Source organism: Prunus persica, chromosome G1 (assembly GCF_000346465.2).
Source record: "Prunus persica cultivar Lovell chromosome G1, Prunus_persica_NCBIv2, whole genome shotgun sequence".
Classification (NCBI taxonomy): Eukaryota; Viridiplantae; Streptophyta; class Magnoliopsida; order Rosales; family Rosaceae; genus Prunus; species Prunus persica.
The window spans coordinates 1,566,768-1,587,677 of NC_034009.1; the positions used below are offsets into that span (position 1 = coordinate 1,566,768).

At 35.9% G+C, this 20,910-nt stretch overlaps 1 protein-coding gene across 1 annotated transcript; it reads right to left on the reverse strand.

Moving 5' to 3' along the window:
• LOC18793666 (protein argonaute 10) lies at positions 271–9,429 on the reverse strand. The gene is made up of 22 exons (XM_007225310.2): positions 8,495–9,429; positions 6,867–7,508; positions 6,358–6,566; positions 5,965–6,114; positions 5,740–5,873; positions 5,516–5,625; positions 5,324–5,430; positions 4,933–5,071; positions 4,710–4,826; positions 4,383–4,490; positions 4,190–4,261; positions 3,753–3,875; positions 3,493–3,652; positions 3,240–3,361; positions 2,733–2,870; positions 2,508–2,650; positions 2,220–2,282; positions 1,950–2,013; positions 1,731–1,866; positions 1,553–1,626; positions 938–1,064; positions 271–776 (listed from the first exon to the last, which is right to left on the reverse strand). The coding sequence occupies exons 2-22, from the start codon at positions 7,359–7,361 to the stop codon at positions 595–597; spliced, it is 2,973 nt and encodes a 990-aa protein (XP_007225372.1). The 5' UTR covers positions 7,362–7,508; positions 8,495–9,429; the 3' UTR covers positions 271–594.

Genomic DNA, 20,910 nt, shown 5'->3' on the forward strand with positions numbered 1-20,910 from the left:
TGATTAACTTAGGATGTCGACAACATCCCAGTGTAGGTAATAAGTTATTTTTTTGGTTTAACCACTGTAGGTAAGTTACTCTCGTAGTTTTGGCTGCCTTTATGAGTTCAGATTGTTTGGTCGTGATAGCAATTTATTGCTGAGTAACTGGTAAATTGCAGAAGGAATCGCAGTTAATAACTTGCAATTCTTCTCATTCATTCTGAGATACTTCTCCAGCAAAACTGCCAAGACTGGTAGTTTTGAGAAGCATCTTTGAAGACCAAGGCAAAATTTTCCTACATATAAATTTGATTGATTAATTAACATTTCTTTACAGAGGCTAGAACTGATAAACTTCCCATAATGGGGTCTACACTGCAAGAGAACAAGGACCTGCTACCTATGATCAAAGAACTCTAACGCTATAACCACTGATCTAAGTTGAAATACCCTTTCTTTTCTTCCCTCCTGCTAGGTTAAACTGGAAGACCTTGAACCATTCATGAATGGTCCATATGCAAAGAACGAATCTAACAGTGAACGATCTTATGATTGCAGCATCATTTATGGCTTGCTCGTCTTGGCGACCAAACCATCAATCCTCTTCTACATCTAACAGTAAAACATTACTCTCTTTACGTTCTCCTTCAAGGCTGGCAATGGCCGGACCCCAGTCTCTCCTGCAGCCCGTGTACCCTTGGCAGTATGACCAGTAGAGCCATTCTCCTGCATATCTGGCTCCATATAGAATCGAGCACGGAAAGCAGCCAAATGTGCATAATATGCCGGAGGTACTGCAAAAGGAGCCACAGAATTTGGTCAATCTAACTGCAACTTTTAAAGCACATAGTTGAACTTTTTGCAGCTAGAATCCTAGTCTGTCATGGCTTTGCATTCTCTGGAGAAATGATTGCTCGCGAGCAAAAAATTATTCAGCAACATAATAAGGGCTTACCAACAGAGACAGAGCGCGTGCACCTTGCATATGTGTAACAAAGGTTGTTTGTCAATGACTGGATTCCATCAGCAGTAAAATTATTCTCATCCCAAAGAACATGGTAGTGAGCCGGACGACTCGTCCCCTGCCATATGAGGTAAATATTTATACATTCAACCTTCAAAGATTTTAAGAATATAACGAATAGCAAAAGAAACAATATGCAATTAATCTTTGTTTATAAGATGACTATATGGGTACAACCATATCTTATTAGAAATTAAGATATCATCATCATTCTCAAAAACCTTCCCCTTCACCCACAGCTATGCAGCAAAAGCTATGCCCAGAGAAAAGAGAAAGAACTTTCCCAAGGTAGGACTAAAAGTATTATAGAAAATTTAGGATCTATTAGAAATTCTATCCCCCAATCACTTGCGCTTTAGAAAGAACCTTCTAATGAGTTGTTGGGCTTGCCCATAGATCAAACTGTAGAATCTTATTCTCACCCATTGCATGCCTCACTTGATCGGAAAAGTGAATTTTTGAAACATGATTGTTTTAGACTTCATGGAAAATGGTTTCAGTGAGATACATTTATATGTTTGTAAAAAGATTAATACAATTTGGTACCTGAATACCAGCATGACTGCAGAGATAAAAATCAAACTCTGTCGGATGACAAATCTTAGTGTCAACCACGGTGCCTGAAAACAATAAAACAATGAACACATAGAGCACGGAACTCTCAGTATCAGTACGAGTCAGTACAGCACGAGAGACAAAAGTTTCCATGATAATTGAACTTTACCAGGCAATATGTTCCCACTCTTGTCTATGCTGCTTCTGTCCCTATGGTTATTGGCAAATAATCGTGTGTGGTGCCGTTTTTGCACCACAATGAAAGTCACTGGCGGTTGATAGTTCGGTTCCAGCGAAGCACACGCCTGTATGGAGATTACTTATCAATGCAACAGAAATTTCCACTTTTATCTCCAATAATCTGATACTAGTGATAATCACTTCTCACCTTCCGGATTGCATCTAGCTCATAAAGTAAGACTTGATAAAATTGCCCTTCACTTACACCGTCCCTGCTCAGAATATTTGCCATTAAAATAAGAAAAAAGCACCACAAAATAAGGGGAAAAAAGGGGAAAAACAGACGCATATATCTCACATCAGGAGTTGTCACAAAAGAAGCTAGATCAAGGGTAATCTGAGTGTTTGTTAACAACATGAAGTACCAATGTCAAATTAAGTAATGCATACACCGGCACTAGGTATACAAGACATTTACCTGTAAAATATAATCCTTAATGGCTTCTGCCCTGTTGCTTTCCTAAACGAAACCAGAAGATCCCTGGACAAAAGAGAATATGATATTGAGATAGAATATTAACACCTTCAAAAAAGGGTGAAATGCAACAACTTCCAGCATGGAGTTGCATTGTGTGCAAGCAGAAGATCCAAGGAACAAAATGGGTTTGCAAGAGTGGTGGGCAAGCCAAGGATGCTACAAGCAAATATGAGGGCAAAAATGATGTACACTAGATTGAGAGAAGAAGTGATTGTAGAGTTCTCATACCTGATCATGCCACCACTGACTGTGCCACGAACAGGGTCCTGCCATGTTTTATACAAATCTTGTATGAGTTCTTGTCTGTGAGCCTGAGCGCAAACTAATCCAGCATATTTGGTCACTTCAGGCCAGTCCTGGGAAGCTACTACCTGCATAAGTACAAACATCCATTAGCAACAAAGGTTTCAGCATATATTGCAGAAAGAAGTTCCAGGTAGTAAAGGCCTTTACAGCAGCAATTGAGGGGCTGGAATCTTCTCCATTCTCAGGGTGAGTCACATCTGCTCCAAAGATTATGGTTGGTATATCACTGACTAAAGGTATCCTGCAGCTTATAGCATCCAAAAGAACAGTATTTCTGCCGCCCATCTGCACAATGGATGGATCTAAAACGCATCAGGATTCAGTCATTATTGGGACATGATAATTTCCGTTCGAAATAAATAGAAAAGGTTTACAATGACTCCACAAGAGGCAATTATTTTTACCATATATATGAAATAAGAAAATATAAATAACGAAACAGGATGCTGTAATTCTCAAACTAGTGACTTTGTCTCATGTCATGCCATAAAAATCAGCTCATTCATGCTTAATGGAGTCGCACATTGTCTAGGAATTTTTCACGTGTAAACTGATTGTTGTCAAATCACCTCTCATAGTTAATACATGATAGAGTGAAATGAATTTGAAATTTTGTAGCATCATGTATTCATTATATTGTGAAATTGAACAAACCTTCACATTTATCTTCAGGGACACATTAGCCAAGTACTGTTTGCTGATCTTGAAAACATGCTTTGTGAGACAGCATTGTGATATTAAACCAAGATCTGTTTCGCATATTCGCTTGATATCACCTAAAATAGCAGAATCATGTTACATTAAATATGCAATTCCAGATCTAATCTTAAGTTTAAAGGTCACCTTTGAGATCAAGCCAAAGGTTAATAAACTATCTTAAGTGAAAGCACCGGCATATATGGCATACCGTACAGGGACCCGTTGTTGTCAGGCAAAATGGCTAGTAGGAGCTCTAAATCTTTTCCTTTAGTTTTGTTCATGGATGCATGATAAACATGCTTCAAAGCTTTCTCTACTTGCTCAGGCCTGGCATTGTAGATTGGAATTACAGGTTCTGGATTAAATTCCTACAAAACAAAAAACATATTTATAACCCAAATGTTTGATCTGAAAGCATGCAGATATGACAAAATAGAAAACATTTGCATTAAGAAAAAAGAAAAATACCATTCCAGATACTTGACACATTTGAGCAAGTTCATTACAAAACCCACGTGCAACACTCTCTTGCACACTCCGTGAAAAATTAATACAAGCCCACCGACTGACAGTCATTCCATTAATCATTTTCTGCATCAAACCAAAATATCAGTGGTAGGAATCATGTAAGGAAGAGATTACGACTGATAAAACTGTACAATCCCTAAAAAGATACTGGAGGAAATTATGAAATGAAAACTCTTAAGCACAGTAGTCTGGATTGTAACATAAAGGTTTTCATATAAAAACAGAGTTATTACATTCAGAAAAGCCTGGTTTAATGGGAAATTTGGCACATTCATGTGCATACAAATACGAAGTTATTCCATTCAGAAAAGCCTAAAGGTAGCCTAGCAAAATATTAACAAATTTAAAGAAGTGACTGCAGTAGATAAGTGTGGTACCTTGTTCATCATATTCCACTGACCAACTTGAGGCAAACAATTCTTTTCTTTCCCAGTTTCATGATATTTCAGCTGCGGGTAAGGGTGCCATGAGATGGTCAACATATATTCTTTTTTTTCTTTATAACAACAATGAGAATATTTTCTGAATTAAAACATTTAACAAAAAGTTGTATGAAGAGGGGCAGCATACCCAAGGGGCAGGAAGAATTCGAGCCTCAACTGAAGCTAGTTTTTCACTGATTTTGATTCCAAACTCCTTCGCATAAGGGTCTTGGTCATACGCATTGTGTTGAACGGTCTGTTTGTGTTTTAACGTCAAAAGGATAAATTAAAATTTCTACGAGAATAATCATGACCAACAGGGTAACATAGTTTTAACAGAAATCATCAAATTACATTATTTAATATAAACATAACTACATGTATATTTGGTTTATGGTGTTCGATTTTTTCTCTTAACGGCCTGCACGTGGGCTCCAGAAATATGAGTGATTACCTAAATGTTTAAAAGACTTACCTGCAGGATGTCATTTTCACGATCCCTAGGTCTTTGACATGTAACTTTTAACAGAGCGGTAATTTGCTTCTCATTCAACCTTTTTGTATATCGTTGCCCCTCAACAATTTTGCAGGCCTGCAGAAGTGTAAAGTGTGTAAATCCCACATAAGAAATTTGGAAAGGAAATTGTAAGTAAATAATCATTGAGAAGATGAGATTTTTTTTAGTGACCATTACTGACCTCCATGGGTAAGTAATTTGCCTTCTTCTGATTTCCAACTTGAAGGCAAGGAAGGTGCCCTTGTTGAATGGTGAATCCATACATCTCCTGGAAGTATTCAATTACTGACTTCATGGTCAAGTTCTCATCAACAGGAAACCTGAACAAAGATAGTGTCAGCAAATAGAACACTAGCACAATTCGATCAAGAATTCTATGAAAAAAAAGGATTCTACATTATTTTCTGGCTTTGCATCCTATCAAGGAAAAGGGAGGGAGAGAGAGAGAGAGAGAGCGAGAGAGAGGCTTAGAAAGGGAAAGAGTTCAAAGGAAAATGGAAACAGATAGAGTACAAGAACAATAAACACTAGACCTGACAGAAAAATTTAAGCTAGAGCTGCTTCAAACTTACACAAGTTCTCTTGTAGGTTGAGATGTCAATCCTGACACTCGATACTTTCTTCGAACACTTCCTCTGTGCGTAACTTCAACTTTCACTCCTCTAAGAGCCTTTTTAATCTGGCCGACATTTAAAAGTGACATTTTAGATTAAATCATATGGTATGAGAGAAAACAAATCAGCAAATAATTAAGTATTAAGTACCTTTACACGGTCAGAATCAGACAATGTCCTAGATAATACATCTTTGCCTAGAAGCTGGGCAACAAACTCTATTACAGGGAGAGGCTCAATAAATGCAGCTGAAGCCATATCTACAAATGATGAAAATAGAAGAATAAAATATGAGAGAGATCATTTGAGCAATCATTTGAAACAAACCATGAGTAATTTCCTTTCAAAAATTCAAGTAACTTCAAATTACTTACCAATATTGAGGGAAAGACCCATTTGAGTAGGCCTTATACTTTGATAAAATCCGCACCACGACTCCAACCCCTCACCAAGCCGTTGTGGTGTTCTGATATCAGGTGAAAAGAAGGATCTCCCAATGGGGCAGTACCTTCACCAAATGAAGACTTGGTGAGAAAAATAATAAATAAATTCAATCTGAAGTAGAACGTAGCAGTCACAAATTCTGTAATAAATTATACCTTTTATTTGAGAGCTCTCTTAATACAATGTCAAGAATTTGGAGCGCTTCCTGGGGAGCATCAGCACACTTACCAGCCAGAAACTGTCCCAGATGATGCATGTTTGCTCGTGCAACAAATTTAATCACCACTTTATAGTCTCTTTCTCTTCTGAAATATTATATACAGGTAATCTAAAATTAATTATTTGGATATTATAATGATAAAATCCAATTGCTCGTCATGTATTCAAAGTGCTATAGAAAATAGAACAAAATAAATTTCTTTGACTTCATTGTCTCTCATTCATTCATGTTAGATATTATTATAATCCAATTGAGTCTTTAGATAAAGCGTAGAGGGCAAAATGAGGCATGGTGTGAAACAGAAGGAAAAGGGAGGCAATGTCCTTACTTTCGGCCATTGATTCCGTCCGGTTCATCAACAAGCTTAATGTTGAACTCCTTCCAAGCAAAGGGCAGCTCACCAGCAGTGTACAGACTCTTTCTACCATCATAAGCAGGCAGTCTCATTCCTAAGTCAGATTCTCTGTACAATCTCACCAGTTCAGCCATGATGGCTCTGTTCACACTTCTTGATGCAACTTCGGGAGTTATACAAACCTGCAGGAGTCAGATCACTGATGGTGAAAAGGCAAAAAAACATTTAGAACAAAATTGAAGGCCAAATTCAAATATCATAAATGCTATTCGAAGAAAAGGACAGGATGAAAACAGTGCTGCTTTCAATTTCTTCTGCAATGCAACAGAAATGCGAAAATAAACAACACCATCAACATAAGGAATATCAGATTAAGGGTCCGGAATATTATGACAGAACGGAAACACCAATTCAATTTTTAGTACAGCACATTAATAGAGAGGTTTATTGTGAAAATAACCCATCAAAGAAAAGGAGCTTACATCATAATGGTTCAAGTCCTTCTCTGGTAATTCTGCAAAGAAATGGTTGGCCTTTACAATACACTTTATCCCAACTTGTCCAAAACCAGGCCTACGAGCAAAACTCAAAGACTTGCTCGAAGTAGGAAAGCCCATCTCCATCGAACACGAGTTGCCACCATTTTCCACATACCCATTTGGAGTACTAGCTACAGGAGGACTAGCAAAGCTTGGTGAGGCAGGAATATGAGCCACAGTGCAGTGCCGTGAACTCGGTCGCATACAAACATCCCCTTGATCAGATTTCCGACCACCTCTACCCCTTCTTCTTCCTCTGTTTTTTGTTGGAGGTGAAATTTGGTTATGGGTTTTGGGGTTGTGAGGTTCTTGAGGCGGTGGACCTTTGCCATTTTGGGCAGTCTTAGGTTGCTTCTGAACTGGGTTCACTGGGTTCTGTAAATGGGTTTTGATCACAAGGTGTTGCTCTGAGCTCTCTTTCATTTTTCTTATAGGCATGTTGCTTTGCTAACAGAAACTGAAAATACAAAGCACAAGCACTTGTTCAAAAGGATAAAGCTTCACCAGATGGCACAGAAACACAATGTCTTCCTTCCCTTCTTGTCTTTCACTCAAAATTCTCCCACAGATTTAAGACTAATTTCCCTGGAAAAACCCAAAAACAAATAGAGAAAAATTGCATGTCAGCTTAAAAAGGAACCCAGAAAAATTCTAAAACGGTGACTAAATGGAAATTATAATGAGAGTTCAATTTCATCAGTCTCATACGCAAAGTAAAAAAAGTACGGGTAAATAAATGCCCAGCCTTTGCTTTTTGTTGAAGATTATGACAAGCATTACTATTCCTTCGCAAAAACAGAAAGTTCAACTATTCACCTCTGTTTCAGCAGATTGACCGCTTAAAAAAATACATACATATACATACAAAACTGAATACCAAAATCCAGAAAGAGCTACAGTTTCCTCTGACTTGTAATTTGCAGAGCCATTCAGTAAAGAAGAAGAAGAAGAAAAAGAACAAATTAAATAAACAATCTCAAAGACCTGCCAAGAAGAATCATACAACACGAAATCCCAAACAGAAAGAAAAATCATAAATGCAGAGACAAAACAGACTATCACCCAAAACCCAAGTGTTCCTCTCCTCTAGTCTAGATGCTTCCATAAGCAGCCCAATGCCCATGAATCGTTTAGACAATATCAATTACAATATTATAGTAAATAAGTGAACAGAAACTCGAAAACTGGAAATACCCAGTAGACAAAACCAGTGTCTTGAGCCTGTCTGGTACCCAAAACTGAAATTTTGATAAAAATATCACATAAGAATGAATAGGCCCAAGCAGATAAAAACATAGGAAAAAACATTTATATCTCAAATGAAATATAATAATAATTTAATTTGTGTAGACAGATTTGAGAACCTTAGACTGCAACGGAAGGCAGAATAAAAACACTCAGAAGAAAACAAAAATCAAGAACATATCCAAGGAGAAGGAATAAACATTGAAAAGGCAGTAAAATCACCATCCGAAGGATACCCAAAATTAATGCCACGGAGAAAGAAAGTGTATTAAATACCACGAAGTCCAAGAGAGGCCAAAAGAAACAAAGCTCAAAACTTCACTCACCAACCAACCAGCCATTTAAACTGAGCAGCAGCAGCAACTATGGACTAGCTAGGAAGCACTCCTCTTTTTGCAGAACAATAACTGATGAGAGCTAGCAAGCAGTTAAGAACTCACTGAGTCACTCTATCTCTCAACAAACAAATCAAAGCAGTGATCTTTGAAAACAAAAATAAAAACTGGAGGCTTTAAAGTTGTAATTGCCAAAGAACGTGAAGTGATTAAAAGGGAACCAAAAGGGGAGAGATTTAAAAGATGGGTTGTGTGAAGATTCAGATTTAGAGAGAGAGAGAGAGATGGGAGTGTTTTAGAGAGAGAGGGGGGAGTGATGAGGATGATGATGAATCTTTATACACGCATGCAAGTGCTTTTGGTGTTTTCTTTATCACGTGTAAAAGGCTTGTGAGGCCCTGCGTCTTTGCTTTTAAATATGGCTTCTTTCTATCTCTCTCCAAATACTAAAAGAAACCCATCTCTCTATCTCTCTCTATCTCTTCAGTTTGGGTTCTGTTCTGGACCAACAGCGCAGCCTCGGGGACGTAGCAAAGACCATTTATTATAAAAAGAAAGAAAACCAGAGGTAGAGAGAGAGAGAGAGTGTGGAAGGGTAATTGGGAGGAAATGGGTGTGCGTCCAAAAGAGCACTGAGTATTTATAAAAGCAATCATACATGGAAGAAGAATAATTCGAACTTGCAGTCCTCTGTTCTGCAGACTTCTCCATTTGTGCTCCTCCCTTCTCAGTACCGCTACTGTCTAGTCCCTGTTTGATTTTGTAAATCTCCCATTTTCTCTTAAGTTATTAATCTTTTTAAATCTTTCATCTTCATTATTATTTTTATCTGTACATGTGATGTTGTTTTTTTATGTACCCACAAGAACCAGAACCACAACTTCCCACTGGCTTTTGCTGGCTTAATGCTTTGGTAAAAGACTATGACAAAGCCTGTAACGCTCCATTCTATATATATTTCTATGGGGATGGGATGAGATGAGATGAGACGGGACTTGGGTCCACCCACAGCTTCTTCTTTTTTTCTGCTTTTTCTGCGGTTTGGAGTTTGGACCTATTGCTCTGATTCACTGCATTGAGATCTACCTTATATTCAACTGTTCACTTCATGGGGGCCTTTTCTTTTTTTTTCTTTCTTTTTTTTTCTTTCTTTTTTTTTCCTCTTTACTAAAAAGTGTGATATGATTTGGCAACTACCGTTGCATTTAGGGGTCTGCCATATGTTCCCTATCCACCTCTTCTTGATGTATAAAGCATGATATTGAAATCTACATAATTTTTTACTTAACGGGTATATGGGTATTTTTGACATTTTATTTTTCAAATAGCCTAAGATATTATATTATCAAACTATGAATGAAAGCAATTGAATAAGTGAAATCATATTTTCAGCATTTAAAAAAAAAGTGAAATCATATTTGAATGTACGGTTTTAATTGACTACCTAACAACCTAGCATGTCACACAAACAACCTGAAAAATGTGTTTTAGTATTACTACTATGTAGTACAATGTTATATTCATAATTTTATGACACTATTATTTTATTTTATTTTTACGAAATTTTGGAATTTCGTTCATAATTCAGCAAAAAAAATCACTAACCACAAAGAACCATTATAATTACTGAGAAATCCAACATCAATATTAAATCAATCAAGTGTGTCTCTACTAACGATCAAGCAAGACATAAGAAACTATGGCATAGGCATCAAAACTAAGATTGCAAACTCATAACAATAAAAAAAAGATATAAAACTTGGAAAAACCAAGCCAAAATAGTACAAATAAAAACTCTCACAAAGGAGAGATGAGATCTATACAGAAAACCTAAACAGAGTTTCTGAGACCTATTCCAAAAATAAAGAAACTAAATCATCTGGATTGCAATCTCGTTGTCACAAAGCCAACCAACTATCCTCAAGCACCAAAAGATAACAAATCCACACCAATTGACTTTCCTCTTCGGCAAATAGAGTAGATACACCAGAAAAAAAGAAGATAGATATGCATAGATCTGTTATAGAATTACACCATAAACGTGCTAACGAAATAGAGAGGGAGATGATGCGGGAGGGAGAAGCAAAGAGAATGGGAAGGAGAGGAGGCGGAGAGGAAAGGAAAAAGAGGGGAACATGGGACAAAAAACATGGTAGTCACCACTCCAAAAGGGGTGGCGGCTAGGGGTATTCTCTCTTAGGTTTTTTGGTTTTATCAAATGAGAGAGTTTAGTAACTAGTGTGCTTGAATGATTAAATTTGCTCCTAAGCTGTTAATCATTCTTAAGAAGTGTAATTTGGTACTTATTGGACAATAAAATTAGGGAGCTAATTTTCCCCTTCATCTTTTGTCTACTTACACTCCCTTATATGTTATAGTAAAAAATATTTAAAAATAAAAGGGAGTGTAAGTGAACAAAAGGGGAATGAGAAAATAAACACCCAAAAACTAAGATGAGTACTAAGTTTGGACAAATTATGGTTTAGGTACTAAATTGGCACACGAGCTCAAGTTCAAGTATCAAAACTGGAAAAATAAATAAATAACATTTTTCTATCAAATCTCAAATATCTCTGAGGCAGCTTCTTTTAAATTAATTTTCAAAAGAAAATGAGGAATAACTTGGTTATGAACTATTGAAAACCACATAGGGAGGCTGGATCAAAGTTAATTTCGATGGTTCTTTCCAGCACGATATAGCTACAATGCATGGTTATGATGGAAATTAACGTGGTTCCAAATGGTAATATAAAGAAGAATAGGCAACACTAGTGTTGTTATTGCAGAATACCAAGCTCTAAACGATGCTCTTGCTTATGAACTGAGTAGAGAGTGCAGAAAGCCACAGTGGAAGGAGACTCCCTTAAATTAGTCATTGGTTATGTTAATACGAAGATGAAGGTCCTTAGAGAATCCATGCCCTCCTTTAGAGATATCATATCCCTCGGACAATTCCATAAGAACTCCTATATCAAACGAGTCCTCCATGAAAAGGAAACTTCTTGGAGCTGGCCAATTTTTCTGTAGACATCATACTTAAATACATTTATCATGAAGCCAACTTCTTAGTTCATGATGTAGCTACTTTGGATCATTCCCTTATTAATTCTCAATTATGGGAGAATTGTCTTCTCTTATCGGGTATTAACGCCTATACTTTTGGCTATTTTGATTTGTCGTGTGTGCGAGTTTAGCAAGTGAATTAAGTGTTTATATATATATATATATATATGAATGTGTACTGTGTGTGTGAGTTTAGTATATTATCGCTTTATTTAATAGGAAATGTTTTTAAAATAATATATAAAAAAATGAATATGAATGTGTAAGTGTAAAGGCCACAAAGATCTTTTCCAGTCCGAAAAATGTCAATGGTATTTTTTGATGAAAAAATGGCCGAACTTTCAATCATCATCACTGCGAGGAGCACAGGGTCAGTGGTATGATGGGTTGTCGAAAGACCAAGTACGTTATGGATATGGTGTGGTTGGATTTGTGGGGCAACAGAAAAGGACAAAACATACACGAGCAGTGATTGTCTATGATGACATCCTGGACTTGGAGGAGAATTGGGTCCCACCCCCGGTACATCACAGTCGCATAGATGGTGGGAAATCAAATAAGCTTTGATGAATACTCACTCATTATATTTTGGACGGTTGTGATTGGTGGGCTTGATTATCATTACTCCTTTGACGGTTCAACATCATAATAAAAGATCAACGGTCGGTTAGAACAGTCAACTACCATCGAGTGTGTATGCCATCTCTTTCATATATATATATATATACATATCCCTTCAAAATCTGTCCTTAAAAACTACGATTCATGGTAAATCCACATACCTTAATTCTGTCACTTCATATTTCTTTGTAAATATTCAATATGAATCAGGTTTTAACAAATTATGTGTATCGTGTCATGTCGCTCTATTAAAAAGGCAGTATTGTTTGTGTTAAGCAACTAATTCAATGCAAATGTTATATTTGTGTTTTGTCACGTCATGTCGTGTCGGTCTATATCACAACTCATGCATATATACGAATGATTACTCTTCTCACAAGTAACGCTTATTATAAGAAGAAAATATATCTTCATACTCAATCTCCTCCAATTTCAAACCTTGTTGTCCCATGTCATTGGTAAATTTTGAAACAAAAACTATTTAAGTTCTTCCCTTTTCCAAAAAAAACAACTGTTGTAAGCTTGCACGCCATGCATTTGACTTGTATGTATGTGTATGCACCAAAGGAAAAAAACCCCTAACTTTGGATAGGGCAGAGGACCACTTGCCTTGGACTTTCAGTCTCATCAGAAGATCTCGTGATGTGAGTACTACAATAATCCATGGAGTCATACCATCCCCTCCCCCCTCTACGTGGATAAGTTTTACTGGCGTGCTCACAAAACTCCACAATACAATAAATGCACCGAATCATTGCTCCTCCCATGCACAAAAGAAAACAAAAAAAACATAAGTAAATTGAGAGATGGGTTTTGTGGCCGTGGGTTCGTAGGAGCATGGGCTGGTTTTGTTTTGGCATAGGGGTTTTGGATTTTTTTTTCCCATTTCCATGGTAAAAGGATATACTATATTATAGGGACAAAGCATACTTATGATAGATGGGCAAGCTTTGTTTTCTTTTGGGGTCACCAAATTTGTTTTTGTCACCAAATATATATATAAAAGAAGAGGAAATTGATAGGTGGAGGAGGGAAGGGAATATTGAATATTGAATATTCGCATTTCAACATCACTGTGCACAAATCACAATGTGTTTTGTGTTTGTGGACAAGAAAGACGGATATTTGAGAAAGAATAGAAGGAGAGAGAGAGAGAGAGAGAGAGCGGAGGTGGTGGGGATGTGTACGGGATGGGTGTTTCCCGAGTAAAATGTTTGGGCCAATTGAGGAGGAGGACAGTGCGTGTGGTGGGGCACAATCTCCACGACGTATGAAAAATATTGTACATAATTAATATAAATACATATAACACATTCCAATGTTTTGCACTGCTCTATTGCTGCCGCTGCCTATAATTTTCTCCACCTATCTCAAAATTGTTGGGTGCTTTGCTTTGTTAGGGACATTTGTGTTTCTTTCCAAGTATATGAAAGATTGAATATGAAAGGGTAATTCATGTAATTAATGGATCAGTCTATCTAGTTCTAGACCCACCTCTCCAATTCCCTTGTATATACTTTACTTTAACCTGCATCAGGATTCAGGAGGAGGAACACAGATTGCACTGTTCCATCATCACCTTCAGTGCTCCTGTGTGAATGTGATATGATGACAAAATACTTTTCTTTTTTGGGGCCTGATGATGACAGAATACTTAATCTCTTCTTTCTTTTTTTTCTTTCTCATTTGAATTTTGTTGAGGGTATGAGTTATGAGTTATGTGATTTTCCTATTGTAAATCTAATATTTGAAACATTAAGAATTAGATTAATAAGAAGCAGTTGATCTCATACTCGTTCATTCTCTTTTCTATTCTTAATTCTCAAATTTATTTTGAATAAGTAGACATATGCTACTAATGTATTCAAGTTTTTTTTTTCCATACAAGTAAAAGGCAACTTCAATTTTCTTAAATTCATGAAGTTTTCTACTCACCCATAAGAGCTTCTTAGTATAAAAAAAAAAAAAAAACATATGGGTTCTCTCACTTCAGATTTTTGTTATCTATATATCTTCAACTATAGAAAGTTCATAGCCATGTTTCTTGCTAAACAATCTAATACCATACTATTTTGCTAGTTGTCAATATGAATCTTGTTCTAACATATAATGCATAACATAACATAATATCAGTCGCTCACGTGATTAAAAGTTTCGCCATACTATAAATCTAAATTATTGGTTAGATTTATTCTGACATGAATATGTGGTCCAAATTTACAACATTAACCACCCATATGCTATGTTGTAGAAATATTTTTTTAGTGAATTGGTGGTGGAGCTTGAGAGCCTAGCTTCAAGGTTCATTTCAGATCCAATAAGACTTCAAAAGGGAAATTCTGTATTCTCTTATTGTGGACTTACATACAGGCCATTCTTTAGTCAGAGGATTATTTATTGGGAATGTTGGGAGGGAGATGGTTCAAAATTTACTAGGCATGGTTAAAGGAATTGTATAAAGACGACTCTTCTGACATTAAAAAAGGAAGGAAGCTACCATAACAATGACATATGCCCGGCAGCACCACCACCACCATTTATAGTTTTCGATTCTTTTTATTTATTTATTTTAAAATTCTTATTCTCACACAAATTTAAAGTTATGGTGATTAAAAATATAAAATTACTCCAAATTTTTATTTTTATTTTTCTAGAATTATAAAATATTTATTGAGGTGAAGCCAATTCCTTGTGGGGTATTTGCTTGCGTCCGTCAACGCAAGCGTGCAATTCACAGAAGAAAAAGAAAACACAAGCGTGCATTTTGCTCCACAGGTGCTCGTGCTCTGCATGCTATATTTATTTAAATTGCATTCCTTGTATATGTTATTTTTCTGCATCATTAATTCATTACTATTTATTATTTAGATACAGTTTTCTGTTTCTTTTGGGTCAGTTCAGTATATACTATAATTTAAACGCAGGTCATGAGGCTCTGGGATCATAAGCACTTCTTTATATAAGCTCTGCGTTCTCTGTTGTGTCTGTTTTGGATTTTAGTTAATAATACACATCAAAGGGGAAAGTTAGATATATGTGGCTTTCACCAAGTAATGTTTTTTTACTCGCTACGTATTATGTTGTCAAATTATCCATCTATATATATACTTAAGAGCATGCAATGCAAGAGGAACACTTCAGCTAGGATTTAAAAAATTAGCTGGAGTGCCTTAATTAAGAAAAGAGAAAGAAGAACATGATATGCATATGTATGTTTACAAGAAGGCAAACATTGTTCTAAATAAACGGCTTTATCCTCTGATACACAGTGAAAAGTGCTTAATCATATCATGCAATGCTGAGAGTCCAGAGCTAGAGATATTGACCCAAGAAAACAACAAAGAGAGTTATGAGCTAGCAGGCATGCAAGACTGTACTCTGTACAATATTTCGTTGAGTAGATTACATCTTGGAATAGGCAGTACTAGGACCAGAGCCACTGAGCCAGAGGGCTGTGAAAAAGGAACCATACCAAGGGCAAGGCTGGCTTTTGGCTTTTGGCTTTTGCTTTAAGATTTCATCTTTAAAACCACATCAAATAATAGGTATGAAATATTTTCAGTAACTTTTTTTGTGCATTTTAAAGTGAAGCTAGAGTTATATGGAAATGGTAAGACTGCTGCCATTGCCAAGGTGGAAAAATCTTTGCCAACGGGTACTGTCAGATTTCCCTTAAAACAAGCTACGAAAAACTGCAGCTGTCACACAAAGCTTTGCCCCTCCTTGGGTGAAAAAAAGTGCAATGCCATGGCCACATTAACCTAAGGGCCAAAGGTCACCAAATCTCAATCAGTGCTATGCAGACGTCCACTACAACTGCACATTCCTAGAAAGGCATGTGGGCTCCAGTCAAAATTGTCCAATACTGATGGGTTGATGATAAAAGTGTTGAAAGCAGAACAATTGAGCTTCAATCGGAACCTAAAAAAACAAATGAGCTCAACTCATAATTATAGGTGCGGGTTACATCAGTTGATCAGGGTAATAATTTTATTTTTTTAAATTTAAGTTTAAATTCTTCTTTCTATAGATTAAATTAATTTATAGTATATCACTTTTATATAAATAAAAAAGCTCATAATTTGACTAAAAGGAAAAACCTAAAAGCTCATAATGTGGTGGTGGTGGCCACTAGGCACTATAATATGCAGTTGATTCATAATGTGGCATTGTAACCCTCAAGGCAATTGAACTCCAACCTAAAAGCTCTTCATTGGGGTTTGCCTTGGTCCACATTGGCAAATCACCCAAAAGATTCTAGTAATTAGCAAAATGTGTGTTCAAAGAATCAAACTACAGAATTTAAGTAGGCCCTCTGAGAATCCATTCACATAATTCCTAAAGACCCTCATGATTTATTAGGCCATTGTCATCATGAAAAATGAAGAATCATATCAAAAGAAAAAAAGGGGACTAAAGAAAGAATCCTTTAAGTTTACTCAAATGCATCAACGACGGAATTCCCCACAATGCATTAGTAGAGTCACTAGTTCGTGTGCGACTGATTGTCCCGAACACTGCTCTTAAATAATACGAAAGTGTGATATAAACTGCAAATTCTTATATATATATATATATATATATATATGAGACATTGTGTAAATAAAGAGTTAGAAATAAATTTTTTTCTTTCTTTCTTGAATAACCTGCCATGTGGGCTGGATGCTAAACATTAAGCCTGGAGAATTTTTGTCAATTTTTCATCTCAATGGCAATGGCACTCTCGTCTGTACACTTCACCTTTTCCCTGCTTTGGACAATAACACACATGTCGGCATTAAAAGGCACATAAACTTTCATCATCCACCCAAAAGCAGAACTGTCAGAACTCTCCTAAAAAAAAAACACACACACACAAAGTACTTTCACATATCCTTTAATCATAACCCTCCCAGCCCCTATACTATACACCTACACTTTTATCAGTTCACTGTCAAAATTTTAAAAAAGCACTAAGGGCAATTTCGTCACACAAAAAAAAAAAAAAAAAACCCGACAAGTGAATTAAAATAAAAAAATTTGAACCTTGTCTTTTAGGTGTCTTATTGAACCCCACAAAGCGTTGAAAGTCCAGGGGGCCCATGAATATCTGAGTTGGGGCCCATTCGTACAGTGCGATGGGCTTCTGAGCAGGCCAAGCCGACCCTAATTTTGTGATTGAATAAGGTGCATAATCAAATTGAAAGCGAAATTATGAATATTCTTTTCAAGTTGGAATGGAAGTAGGGTTTTGTGAATATGCCTTTGGCTTGCTTAAACCTCAATCATGGAGGAACCAAAAGAAAAGAAAAGATTGTAACATCATTTTCGTCAAAAGTGCATGAAACTCCAAAAGCCTTTTTTGCTTTTCTCCTTTTTTTTTTTTCTTTTTTTTTTTCCTTGGAGATGACAAAAGGTTTTGGTTGTTGGGACCAACAGAGCACATATATATAGTGAGAGAGAGAGAGAGAGAGAGAGAGAGTACGACCAAACGTTATCCTTTTGGCTTTGTTTGACTGGTATTTATAATGTGATATATATGTGCCTGGCAGTGCCAAGCATAATCCTTTCATAGTTTGCTTTTTGGTGTGTTAAATGTACTCAATTTTTTGTCCCTTTGCGTTCAATCCAAACCGTGAATTTAAGCAATTAATAACTCTAATTATGCAGCTTTTTATGGCTGATTAAAGATATAATAAAGAAAGAATCTAAAGTCACATATTTATCCGGTTTAAGTTGAAACATGATTACGTCTAAATTGCCAACCAAAAGTAAACTCAAGTATGGAGCACATTAAGGCATCATGTATGCTATCAGGAAGAGCAACCTCATACTCCTCACTTTCAGTCGTGATAATAAAAGCAAAACGTACATAATTCGCGGGCTGACCAACAAAAGTAAACGAATGCTTATCATAATTTCGTCCTATTTGTTGAAGTCTTGTCCTTGACAAATTGCTCGAATACTGAAGATTCCTAAATTGTACGAGTATCCATTCAAATGCTAAAAACTGGACTTAAGCATGTTGGTTTTTCTAAGTAACTTTATGGTACAACCAAACTCCAATGATTCTTTCACATGTCTATCTCCCTTTTTTGACAGAAAAATGAAGGTCCAGTTTAAATGAATAACTGGGCTGCTGTTGATGCCAAACAGATTGATTGATTTATTGGGTTTTATTTATTAATGGGCTCACTGTCTTCAGAACTTGGGCTGCTACTTTTTTTCCTAATCCAACCTCATCTCTCTCTCTCTTTCTCTCTCTCGCGGGTATGACATGAAAGTGGACCACAAAAATGAATCCTGTTTATGCAACTTTTGGGAAGGTTTTATTTATGGTTGACATTGTTGAAAGGAGTGGGGTTTACGAATTGGATGGCTCTCGAAAGAGAGAAAGAAAGAGAGTAACTGCGAAAGGCCCAAACGGCATCAACCACAAACCCAGAAGAGCCCTTTTTGCTTAACATACTTCAACTTTTTCTTATATACATGAGCCAACTTACTAGATATGTCGCAGATCTTAGGTCAAATTTGAAAAGAAAAATTGTAGGCATAATTGATTATCTTAATAACTGAAATCTAGCCGATGTGGGTTAGGCTAAGCGTCTAGAGCAGTGAGCATGTCCCTTTGCACCCAAGTTCGAGTCTATTTCCTTATAAATTAAATAAATTTAGAGTAGTTAGACTATGCTTGTATTAAATAAAAAAAATTACGAAAATCTGGAGTTTTTTTTAATCAAAAATAGCCAAAATTTGCCCATACATTCATAAATGTCATATTTTATAAAAACTTACAAAAATAGCCAAAAACTCACTTAAAAAGGCTCAAATGCCCTTAAAACTAAACCCACTTAAACTTAAAAGCAAAATCCTGTTAAGAAACCCTTGTCTTCACCCTTGTCTTAATAACTGAAACCTAGCATATGTGGGTTAGGGCAATTGGCTTAGGCATTGGGCATGTCCCTTTACACCTATGTTCAAGTACATTTTCCAATAAACTAAATTAATTTAGATGATAGCTTGTATTAAACAAAAGAACCCTGAAACCTAACATGAAAATCTAACCCAAAGTTTTTTTGGATATAGTAAGAAGTCTTGGATTATAAAAAGGGACTTCTTGTTCCCAAGACAAAAATTTCAAGTTTCACACTACAATACATATGATAAAATAACTTTTGTTGAAGAATATAAAAAGTCCCACATTAGAAACTTAACAAAATAATAAGTCCCATAAAATGAATGTCTCAACTCCTGATAACATTTTCATCGGAAAAAAAAAAAAAAACTTCCCAATAACATCAGAACGTTTTGTATAAAATTTTACATCTACTAAACAAGTAGTTAAATTAAAAATAATATAAATATTGCTAGTAGTGGACTAAAAGTACGTCCCTCTGAAATATCAACAAATTCATCCATATGTATATTGAAAACATATGTGGGATATAACTTGGTATTGATCCGACAAATGTCTATTGAGTTCTTTTACGTGTTAAAGTATTATTGAACTGAACTTTTGATTAAGTAATGGTTTTGGCAAATATCACGTAATCCATTAACTCAGATGGTCCGCCAATCAGACAAAAAAACAAAGGTGGAGTTGCCGATATTGAATACCTTTGCTGGTCAATTGGAGGGTGAAACACCTTAGTTAGCTTTTAAAATCATTTTGTAGATAAATAACGATCGTTGCATGCCATTTGTTCCGTGATAATTGATGTGATGTCTCTTTCTTTTCCTCTTAATAAGGAGTAAAACTTTACCGTTTAGGTCATATTGAAAACCACATCTCTATCCGATACAAGTCAAACTCTATTTATTTTTCGCCTTCACTAGTAATATGATCCGTATGAGAAAATACTTTTGTTAAGGGTAAAACCTCTTAGGTTTAAATTCGTCATTGTTGAAAAGTACTTGTATTGCTTAACAGATGGGATGGCCCCGTCATAGGAAATAGAAAATAATTGAGTCCAAGATTGAGAAAGAAAACGAAAGGACGAGGAAGAAAAATGTGTCTTTAACACTTCGCCATGAGCTGCAAATGAATGTGGCCTTGAAACGGGCCATGTTCAAAGCTTGAAACGGGCACACAAGGAGGGATCGCTTTCTTTGAATTCAAAATAAGCAAGTTCATGGAAGGTACAAGTATCATGGCAATACCAAAGCCCATATGTCAGACAATCGACAACATCTCATGGAAAATAAATAAATTTATAGGCGGCATTGAGATTGGCACTTCTGTCTATTTGAATCCAAAAACGTTAATTTATATCATAACATCTTAAAAAATGAAATTGAAAACAATAACTGTTCGTAGGACAACAATCAATTTGATGTATTTAATTGTACATGGGTTAAGGTTTGCAGGTTATATTATACCTTGAGAAAGATTATGGTTTTGCTTTTATTTTATTATATATATTTATAATTTTATTAATATTATATCTTAAAAGTATGAATCTGATGTCACTGTATATTATAATTTGAGTGAATTAGTACGATGAATGAAGGAATGCCACATAATGTTATTAATGTATAAAAATTATTGGCAATAGCCAAAGTCATGCCACAATGCAAAGGTTGGGTACGGATGTTTAGCATTACAATTTGTTCCCAGTTGGGGAGTGATTGAGTAATTAACTCTTAATATAAGAAATTGTCAAGTATAGTCATATTTTTAATTCAACTTTTTTTTCTTTTCCATATTTTTATTTCAACCAACTCCTTTTGCTAATCTAATTTTT

Excerpts from the sequence above, each read along its gene's own strand:
- LOC18793666 (XM_007225310.2), bottom strand. The coding sequence starts at position 7,361 with ATGCCTATAAGAAAAATGAAAGAGAGCTCAGAGCAACACCTTGTGATC. Across the intron at positions 5,431-5,515 it reads CTGATTCTGACCGTGTAAAG|ATTAAAAAGGCTCTTAGAGG; the intron begins GTACTTAATACT and ends AATGTCGGCCAG. Across the intron at positions 777-937 it reads CACGCGCTCTGTCTCTGTTG|TACCTCCGGCATATTATGCA; the intron begins GTAAGCCCTTAT and ends CTCCTTTTGCAG.